Source organism: Nematolebias whitei, chromosome 2 (genome assembly GCF_014905685.2).
Source record: "Nematolebias whitei isolate Nwh7 chromosome 2, NemWhi1, whole genome shotgun sequence".
NCBI lineage: Eukaryota > Metazoa > Chordata > Actinopteri > Cyprinodontiformes > Rivulidae > Nematolebias > Nematolebias whitei.
In genome coordinates, this window is record NC_056499.1 from 23484784 (window position 1) to 23495684 (window position 10901).

Sequence of the window (10901 nt, forward strand, 5' to 3'; positions counted from 1 at the left end):
TGTAGCTGCCTTGAGTTGTGGACGCAAGGTTGTCAGTACATCTCGTGATGGTCATCCTTGAACTTGGTTTTAGACACCCTGGGTTAGGGAGGCTGTCAAGCTGAAGAAGGAATCCTATTGGGCCTTGTTGGCTGGTGGTACTCCAGAGGTAGCTGAGGAGTACTGGAGGGCCAAGCGGTCTGCAGCCTTGGCTGTTACTGAGGCAAAAGCTCAGATGTGGGAGGAGTTTGGTGAGGCCCTGGATAAAGAATATTGGTCAGCTTGGAGGGGATTCTGGCAAACCATCATGCGGCTGAGGAAGGGAAAGCAGCACTTTACTAACACTGTGTTCAGTGAAGGTGGGGTGCTGTTGACCTCAACCAATGATGTCGTTGGGAGGTGGAAAGAATATTTCTCGGACCTTCTCAATTCCACCGGCCCATCTTCCATGGAAGAAGCTGAGTTGGGGGACTTCAGGGTTGGTCTATCCATAACCGTGGCTGAGGTCTCTGAGATAGTTTAAAAGCTATGCAGCAGCAGGGCACCGGGGGTGGATGAAACTCACCCTGATTTCCTTAAGGCTCTGAATGTTGTTGGGCTGTCTTGGTTGACTCACCATTGCAACATTGCGTGGATATCGGGAGCAGTTCCACTGGAATGGCAGACTGGGGTTGTGGTTCCCCTCTTCAAACAGTGGGCCCGGAGGGTATGCTCCAATTATATGGGAATTATAGTGGCTGTGACTGAGTGGTTAGAGCAGTCGTCTTCCAATACAAGAGTTGGGGGTTCGAATCCACCATCAGTTACATGCCGAAGTGTCCCTGGGCAAGACACTGAACCACTCTTTGTCTCAGATGTGTGTCCCATTGGTGTATAAATGTGATCTAAAAGCACTGATTAGTCTCTTTAGAATGATTTGTTCAATTAGCTTTGTAGAGATCTAGTAAAGTGCTGTATGAATGAGTAAATGTGGTCACAGATTGTATTGTAAAATGCTTTGAGTGTCTTGATAAGATAGAAAGGTGCTATTACAGAACAGCCCATTTACCATTACTTTCCTTAGCCTCCCTGGTAAGATCTACTCAGGGATTCAAAAAGTGTTCAATACAAAAAACAACTGGACTTTATTTGTAACAGAAGACGTTTCGCTCCTCATCCAAGGAGCTTTCTCAATTCAAAGAGCAGTGAGTGAGGGGTTCAGGTTATAAGGCTGAGTGAGATAAGACACACACACATAAGACACACACACATATGTAGATTGGCAGTTCACACGTAAACGCCTTAACAGTAGGTCTTTGTTCATCTTAACCTACTGTTAACCTACTGTTAAGGTGTTTACGTGTGAACTGCCAATCTATGTGTGTGCCTTATGTGTGTGTGTGTCTTATCTCACTCAGCCTTATAACCTGAACCCCTCACTCACTGCTCTTTGAATTGAGAAAGCTCCTTGGATGAGGAGCAAAACGTCTTCTGTTACAAATAAAGTCCAGTTGTTTTTGTATTGAACGCTTTTTGAATTCATCATGTCCTGGATGACTGAGAATCTTCACCAGTCTACTCAGGGATACTGGAGAAGAGAATCAGCTCCTTGGTCGAACCTCAGATCCAGGGGGGACAATGCAGGTTCTGTTGTGGCCGTGGACCACTGGATCAGCTCTTTATCCTCACTAGGGTCCTCGAGGGGTCATGGGTGTTTGCCTATCCAGTCTACATGTGTTTTGTGAACTTGGGAAGGTTTTCCACCATGTTCCTCGAGGTACATGGTGGTGGTTGCTTAATGAGTATGGGATTGGGGGCCCATTGCTATGCACTGTGCGGTCCCTATTTATTTATTAACCTTTATTTAACCAGGCAAAACCCATTGACATCACAGATCTCTTTTACAAGGGAGGCCTGGGTCTGAAAGCAGCTTAACATGCATGTTTTTGGTCTGTGGGAGGAAACTCGAGTACCCGGAGAAAACTTACACAAGCACAAGAAGAACATGCAAACTCCACACAGAAAGACCCCAGGTCCAACCAGGGATTGATCCCAGGACCTTCTTGCTGTGAGGCAACAGTTCTAACCACTGAGCCGTCATGCTGTCATCTATATAAGTGGTGTGAGAGTTTGGTTCGCAATGTCGGAAGTAAGTCAGACCCCTTCAGGGTGGGAGTTGGACTCCGCCAGGGCTGCCCTTTGTCACGATTCTGATTGTAACATTTATGGACAGAGTTTCTCCGTGCAGCCAGGGGGCAGAGGGATTCCAGTCAGTGGCCTCAGGATTCCTTCTCTGCTCTTTGCAGACAATGTGGTTTTGCTGGCATCATCATGCCATGATCTTCAGCTCTAACTGAAGTGGTTTGCAGCCGGGTGTGAAACAGCTGGGATGAGACTCAGCACCTCCTATCCTGAGGCCATTGTCCTAAGTCGGAAAAGGGTGGATTGCTCCCTTTGGGTTGAGGGTGAGGTTCTGCCTCAAGTGGAGGAGTTCAAATATCTCGGGGTTTTGTTCACAAGTGATGGAAGAATGGAGTGTGAGATTGACAGACAGATTGGTGCAGAGTCTGCAGTATTGTGGACTCTGTGCTGATCCTTTGTCATGAAGAGGAAGCTGAGCTGTAAGGCAAAGCTCTCTGTTTGCCAGTCGGTCTATGTTCCTACCCTCACCTATGGTCACAAACTCTGGGTCTGACTGAAATAATGAGATCATGGATACAGGTGGTTGAAATGAGTTTCCTCTGCAGGGTAGCTGGATTCTCCCTTAGAGATGGGGGAGAAGTTCAGTTATCCGTGAGAGACTCGGAGTAGAACCGCTGCTCCTCCACATCGAAGGGAGCCAATTGAGGTGGTTCTGGCATCTAGTAAGGATGCTTCCTGGGTACCTCCCTTGGGAGGTGCTTCAGTCATGTTCAACTGGGAGGACACCCTGAGGAAAACCCAGGACACGCTGGAGGGACTATGTCTCTCGGTTGACCTGGGAACGCATTGGGTTCCTCCAAGAAGAGCTAGAAGAGGTGGCTGTAGAATGAGATGTCTGGGCCTCCTTGTTCAAGCTGCTGTCCCTGAAACCCAACTTAGGAGCAAGCAGAAGATAATGGATGGATGGATGGATTAGCTATGGTGTCCATCTTGAATTGTGTTTACTCCTGAAGTTTATCAGTTGTAGATGTTTGTCAAATGATTACAGTCTGAGAATGTTGCTGAAATTTCTGATGGCTTTATTATCAATGATTCATAAGATATTTGGCTAGAAAACAAACAAGAACACACAAAGACACAAGCGGTTACATGATTGTCGTCCCTATTATGGTAGTCTGAGATAAAAGTCTGAGATAGTAGTAGGTAGTCTGAGATAAAAAAATGATCATATTACAAAAAAAATCCATATTTAAACATTTTGTATTTAGCTGTAAAAAAATAACAACAAACAGCAAGTTTTACAGTGATGAATGTAAACACCAGCTAGTACCTTAAAATATTTGAAAATAAGGGACATAAATTTGTCATCACACTATGCAGGTATAAGGAAATATGTTTGCACATTTACAAACATACACACATGCACACACATTTCCCAGCATGGTTCAATGGCCCAGGGGGTTTCCTAACCACTGCTTTGTCTGTCTGGGTTGTGAAACTCCGGACAGAGATTCAGGTTATGGCCACTGACTCACCCTGAGGCTGAACGGTTATGGTGGCTTGTTGTCAGACCTCAGGGGAGCTCTCCACTCTACTTACACACGGAGAATATTTAGTCCATCACAACTGTGACTTTCACATGGCTTTAGACAGAGGTTATCACCGAAAAGTACACGCTATTTTGTGATACCATTGGTAACATGGTAGATGGTAGTGAGATGAGCATCTTAAGTCAAACAAAGAAGAACCTACCCAGAGGATCTGACTCAACCTTGTTAGATTTAACTAACCTTGATTATTGAGCAGGCATCAGGACATTTGTGATGTACATAGTGCTTTTTGTATGTTTCCAAAAAGGAAGAAGAAAAAAAAGACTTATATGGTCATTTCATTTTTATTGTTCCATTGTTGCAATTGTAGAGAAAATGGCAATAACTAGGCAAAAATAAATGGCTCTGCTCGGCTAATAATAAAAGTCTAAAAATAAACAAGATGGGAAAAATAAAACTGATTTAAGAACTATATTTATAATGAGCAGGCTGCTGTAAACAGTCTATAGATTGATAATATAAGTTTCTGCAGACTTAGCAAAGTTTCTGAGCCACGATAATGTATGAAATGCTTTTCTTTTGAAGGCCTGTTAGTTTGTGATTTACTTAGACACACACTGAACTTTCCCTGATGACAAATCAATTTAAATTTAATGTTTGAGCTTTAAGAATGATTGTTTATGTTATCAGTTTTACAATAGTTTTTTTTAACCAAGTATCTCTGCATGAACTGTACCTCAACAACAAAACTAGAAATCTATCCGACGTTTTGCTTAGCCTTTGTCAGCACTGCTCACTGTAAGAAAAATAGCTTTTTAGACAAGCCTGCAGATTTAGACAATAGGTATTTGTAATGTAAAATGAATTCAATCACTTTATATTTTAGATTTATTCAAGCTTTGCAATATAGTTTCTTAACTCAGTGAACAATTTCTTCTTGAGTTTATCCGTCACCCTTATTGGAGAAAAATATTCTTGCTTATCCAAAAAGAACCACACTCAACGGCAGGAGATTTTTTACCAGCAATTACTTGCAAGACCAAAAACATGCATTTTAGGCTGCCTTCAGGCCCAAGCCTCCCTTGCAAAAGAGATCTGTGATCCGTGGGATTTGCCTGGTTAAATAAAAGTTAATAAATAAATAAGGCCAGATTTTCAGGACAGTTTATATAAATATATGTAAATGTACACGCATGAAGATTAGTCACCTGCCAGCTGCATTCTCCGCTCACTTTTATACCCTTATCAGTTCAGTCAAGTTCACAGAGCTCAGGAGGTGTCCTTGGCTGCAGTTGCAGCCTTCTCACCCAGCTTTCTCTCTTAATCCAAATACGGTTCACGGACAGAGATAAGATAGTGTCTTGGGAGATGGTTTTGATTATGTCTTGGGCTTCTTGTCATCAGTCATAGTAATAAAAACACCTTGGACCAAAAATTATCTGACAACCTGCAACCAACTGGAAAACAGTTTATCATACAATCGTGATTATGCCTGAATAAGTCACCTTATTTGCATTTTTTCCAACTTGTTAAGAGCCTTAACTGATCCTTTCCCAGAAATCAGCTTTTTTTTGTTTGTTTTTTTGCAAACAGACCAAACTTGTTTGTGTTAGTTGACAGTATCCCTCTCCAAGACAGGAGGAGCTCAGTTTTCTTCTGTCACTAAGATCTGTCCAAATGGTCCACTGCACTGTTTTTCTGTCACTTCTCATTTCCACAAGCACTTTGAAATGGATGAGTAGTGGCTGGCTGCTTTGTGCTTTGTTTTCGCTGTCTGTGTAAGCTCCCTGTTTAAACAACACAGAAATTGGTCTGCTTGTGAGCCTGGTGCTGTGTGCAGTTTGCTCAGTGTGGATTTCTCCAGAGTCTTCCTGAGCCTGAATTTGAATTAATTCATCTGTTCACTTCTCTGATCTAATTTACCGTCATCTTAGAGGACATTCCTGACCTCTTCCAAATAACTGCTACACTGTGATAATTAGCTCGTATGTATGGACGACATTTGTTATAATTGCTAAGTGTCACACCACCAAATGTCTGCAGTAGTAACAGTAAACAGTACTGTTGTAAGTTCTCATCTTTCTAAAGTATTGCTTTAACTGTGTAGGTGGGTAAGCTTGAATTTGCCTTCTGGGACTATGTGGTGGGCTTGCACGGCCCAGATGTTTCAAGTGAAAAGAAGCAAATGCTAATTACTAGCTGTATCTTCAGGCATCCCACATAGAAACATAGTCTTAAGTGTCCAAGATGCATCCCCTAAAAGGAACACTGCTCAGTTATTGTTTTTCCCAATTTATCGTCATAGTTTTCTTTCCTATCATAAATTTACTTAAATGTGGCTATGAGTCACATTTTTGTGTTGAGTGTTGTGGTGAAATACCGAGATAAAACCCCACTTTGGACAGTTTTATAAATTTGAGTGAGAATCTCAGGGGCATGAGACAATATTGAGAAGCAAAATATGCCTGCCGTAAAGACTGAAAGCTTTTACAAAGTTACAATGCTTATCAAAAACATTTGTCACACAAGGATGCCAGCCTTTGTCAGAGCTGAAGGATTGTATCAGTGACAACTTGGCAGCATCTACAAAAGACATGTCACCATTTTAATTTTCCATTAGGCAGTGGGATTATGATTATCTTTCCACTAGCTAATGCCCACAGTTACAACCAGAAGTTTGCATACACCCATGATGGGCAAGACTTTTGTATTTTGAGCTTCTAAATATTTATTTGAACTGCTATGTTTCCATAGTGGAATGATTATGATTTTTAAAAACAAGAATTAGATGCACAGGCTTGAAATTGTTCTTAATTACAGTATCTCTAATCAATACAGGATCAAAGATATGCATACACATACAGCATACTCACATTTATACATACACCTCCTACTAATATTTTGTCACATTTATTAGCAAGTTTTACCTGAAACAAATGTTTATTTGGGTTGTCACAATGGCATGATTGGTTGTGGTTGCTGTTGGTTGGTTTTCTGGCACAAACCTGGCTCTCAGTCCACACATTTTCTATAGGACTGAGTAAAGGATTTTAGAAAGGTCATATTAGAAACTTGGTGTTAGGCTGCTTTATTCATTCAAAACAACAAGAACAAAAACAATATAAGTGTAAATTTAAGGGATGTTCAGCTGTCCAGATGCTGACTGCAGGTGAAGTTGAAGAATTAGGAAGTTGTCCTCCTTCTTTAATATTCCATTCACTTTGTGCAGTACATCAGTATCACTGAACACAAATTAGCCCCACAGTATGATACTATCACCACCATGCTTGACAGCTGATCCATTCATCATGCCTCATCCAAACATGCTTGTCATTGTGGCCAAATAGCTCAATTTTTGCATTGTCCAACTAATAAAATTGCCTCTAGAAGGCATTTGGTGTGTCTGTATGGACAGCTGCAAATTTCAGTCAAGCTTGAAAATGTTGTTTTTGAGGCAGGGTGGTTTTATTTATTTTTTCTTGGTTGGCACTCAGTTTACGACAATGTAAAACTGGCTTCACTGAGGACCTAGGCACTGGTGTTCTAGCAGTTTCCAGATCATTTCAGGCTTGAGTCTCGATAGTTTTTGGATTTTTCCTGAACACCCTAACCTGTTTCCTTTCAGCCAAGAGTTTCAGATAAGTACTGGTTGTTAGTCCAATAAGTGCTGTCAAACAAATCCTTTTAATTCTGACAAAGAGAATCTACAAGCTGCAAACAATCATTACCACAAACTGAGTTAATAAGCTTCAACCATGTCAGGTTAAAAATACATTGAGAACCTTCATCACCCCTTAAAAGGAGATTCAGCTGAATCCATATTTTTGCTGTATATGTTTGAGCTTGTACTGTATGTAAACTTGAGGGGTGGTACGATGGCACAGTTGGTATATCTGTCACCTCTCAGCGAGAAGGTTTCCATATCAAATCCAGGCTGAGGAACTTTATTGTGTGGAACAACAAAAAAGGTTGAATCATGTCATCTGGACTTCGTTTTTTTGTTAAAAAGAAACGTTTCGCCCCTCATCCAAGAGGCTTCGTCAGTCTGAGGCCTAGCCATCTGGTATTACCCAGAAGCCACCCTGACTCTTGTGTTTCAAGCCTGCCTCAGATACCCCTGAAGTCTGGCCTTTTCACTAATGGTTTCAAAAACACAAAGTTTGTTTTCTCAGTCATCCAGGTATATAACAACAAAAAAGGTTGAATCATACCTGGATGACTGAGAAAACAAACTTTGTGTTTATTGTGTGGAGTTTGCATGTGTGTGTGTGTGTTTTCCAGATACTCCAGTTTCCTCCCACAGACCAAAAACATGCATGTTAGTCTGATTGGTAACTCTAAAATTGTCCCTAGGTGAGAGTGAGAGAATGAATGGTTGTCTCGATTGTCCCTATGTGGTCCTGTGATGAACTGGAGACCTGTCGTGGGTGTCCCCGCCTCTCGCCAATGTGACTGCTGCATATGGGCACCAGTGACCCCCACAACGATTATGGATGGATGGATGTAAACTTGACCTTCTGTGGTTCAGAGAAAGTTCACGACATATTCAAAGTTGTACACCTAAATCTTAAAATCTTGTGTGTTGAATAATCATTTCTCCCAGAAAAAAAAAAAAAGAATGGTTTAAATAAATCAATAAAAGCCCCAAAACATTTTGACATTCATGCACATGAAATATGTATGTAAACTTATGACTGCAAGTTTATATTAAGTTTATGTTGGCAAATAAGTTTACCGGGATTTTTTTGCAACCTATATGAACTCAAGCATTGCAGACACCACACTGTGCACGTTTAGAAAACACTTTATTTAATTTATCAGGGTTCTTAAACTTTAAATAAAACACTTTGAATTAAAAAAAGGTTTGAGCATTACTGTCTTTATTATGGTGGTAAGCCAATGACTGTGGCTCTCGTCCTTTGCCATGAGCGTGCTAGCCATTGTATTAGAGCATTTATGAGACGGAACTGAGAGTAGAGCAGACAAATCTTAAAGAGTACCTAAAAGCTGTTGTATTTAGACACAATGCACAATCAAGCACACCACTCTAGAGACCACAGGCCCTTTGCACCAATTTCCTCTGCAGCAATTCAGGGCAGAGGTAGGTATAATTTTCTGATTTACTTAAGCACATGTGGTTAGAGCAGAGAGGCTGCAGAGCTGGTAGTGAAGAGCGTCTGGGTGCAGGTGCTTTGTCATCTGATGAGGTTCATTAGGGTTGGCAGGACATTGTTGGGCCAACTACTGATGTGAAAAAGGGTCATGAATCAAGCACAGGCTCAGGAAGGTTGCTGTTATAGTGGTAATGATTGCTTATGGATCCTGTGAGAGGTAATGGATTTTATTAATAAACACATTGTTCCACAATTTGTTGTTTCTTAAGTCAAACCAGAGGAGTTTAGCAGTTACATAGAACACTGGGGAACAAAGACATGTAGATTCAATACTAGTGACCTGTGCTGTGTTGGGTGCTTTTAGAGGTTCCCCATTGTGGTCAAAAGGGAATTTTGCGAAACAAAATCAGAAAACCAACCGTTTAACGTTTCTGTGGAAGCTGGGTAAAGTGTTGTGCACCATTGAGGCCATACGTGCGCTTTCAAAACCCACTCCTAAAGTCTATCTAATTGTTTCCCTTCAGCAGCACAAGCTGATATTGATAAAACATACATTTATATATGTATTTGTGTAAAATCTGGATTTTTAAACATACACAAGCTTTGGAAAACTATCTCATCTGTTGATAAAGATTTGTTTAAATCAATGTGTTTAATAGAAACATACACTACTAAAGAATGCAACATAAGGAAGATGGTTACATACCATGTTAGAGTATAACTACAGATAGATAGTAGGTAAACAATGAGGCAGCAAGGTCATAAATATAAAATTATGTCTTCAGGCAGTTTTTTTTTTTTTTAAGTAATCTGAGTTTCATTCCACAGTCCAATGACATGGATGTTATGTGAAACAGCTACTCAAAATTGCCTCTAGGTGTGAAAGTAGGTGTGAATGCGTTTGTCCGTCTGTACATATTTACACTGTGACATGCTGCCAGCATACCCACACTGCAACCTCACCTCTCACCCAGTGCATACTGGGATAGACTCCAGTAATGAGCGATCCTGGAGCGATGATTATAGGATCCATGTGTAAATGAATCTGGGACTGTACAATGCAGACAACATGAACTACTGTATCCAAACTGTTGAATCTATAAAAGTGGCAAAAAAAGTGTTCAAGGTAATAAACAAGACTTAACGTTTGAGACATACATGTGCAACTATCAAAGCTATACTTTTGTTTAGATTTATTTTACAGCTTTAAACTTTAATAATGTTAACATGATTACTTTTGAACAAATCAGGTCAACAACTCAATTAAATCTAGTGTTTGTACTTTGTACTTCAAGTGTTGTCAAACTGGAGTTGTTGAACTAATTTTCATAAGGTTACAGGGAACAGAGGAAAGTGTAAGAAGTAAAGGAAAATACACCAGATACCTTCAGTATATTCTATAGATTATGGTCTATTTGATGGAGTTTGTTTGAGAGTTAGCTTTTAGTAAGACAGGGAAACTTTACAATGAACAGATGAGACATAGCCATTATTATTTTGACTCCTAATAATGATTTAAGGGCTTGCTTTTTTATGATTTGCCCTTAATCATCTTCTCTTCTCTGTATGTTCTTTAACCCTATTTAATTTCCTTTTCTATTCCTTGGCCTTTCCATGCCTTCCTACTGCTCTAACCTTCTTCTACCCTTTCCTTCCCTGCCATCTCGATACACTTCTCCTCTCCAGCTGGGTTTGTGAAGTCGCCACTGTCTGAGACTAAGCTTACAGGGGACACCTTTGAGCTGTACTGCGAGGTGGTCGGTAACCCCATTCCAGAGATCCAGTGGTGGTACGCTGAGGTCAACCGAGCCGAATCCTTCAAGCAGCTGTGGGACGGAGCCCGCAAGCGTCGGGTATCCATCAACATGGCCTCCGGCACCAATGTGGTCAGTGTGCTCGGCATCACGCGCCTTACACTGGAGGACTCTGGGACCTATGAGTGCCGGGCAAGCAACGACCCGAGGCGCAATGACCTCCGACAAAACCCAGCCATCACCTGGATCCGAGCCCAGGCCACCATTTCAGTGCTACAGAGTGAGTGGTCTATGTGCTGCTGAACCTAGATGATGAACAAAGTAGAACATCCCCTTTTTCAACCCTTTAAAATCTTTAAAGAACCTACCTAGCAACCACTGGC

General features: G+C 41.2%; 1 protein-coding gene across 1 annotated transcript in view; it reads left to right on the forward strand.

Moving 5' to 3' along the window:
- Positions 1-8675: 8675 nt before the first annotated feature.
- The window catches only part of nptnb (neuroplastin b), a 21591-nt gene continuing 19365 nt past the window's right edge, over positions 8676-10901 (forward strand). The window contains exons 1-2 of the mRNA XM_037693887.1: positions 8676-8751; positions 10451-10798. Coding sequence (XP_037549815.1) covers positions 8676-8751; positions 10451-10798 — 424 coding nt within the window. The remainder of the gene's footprint in view (positions 8752-10450; positions 10799-10901) is intronic.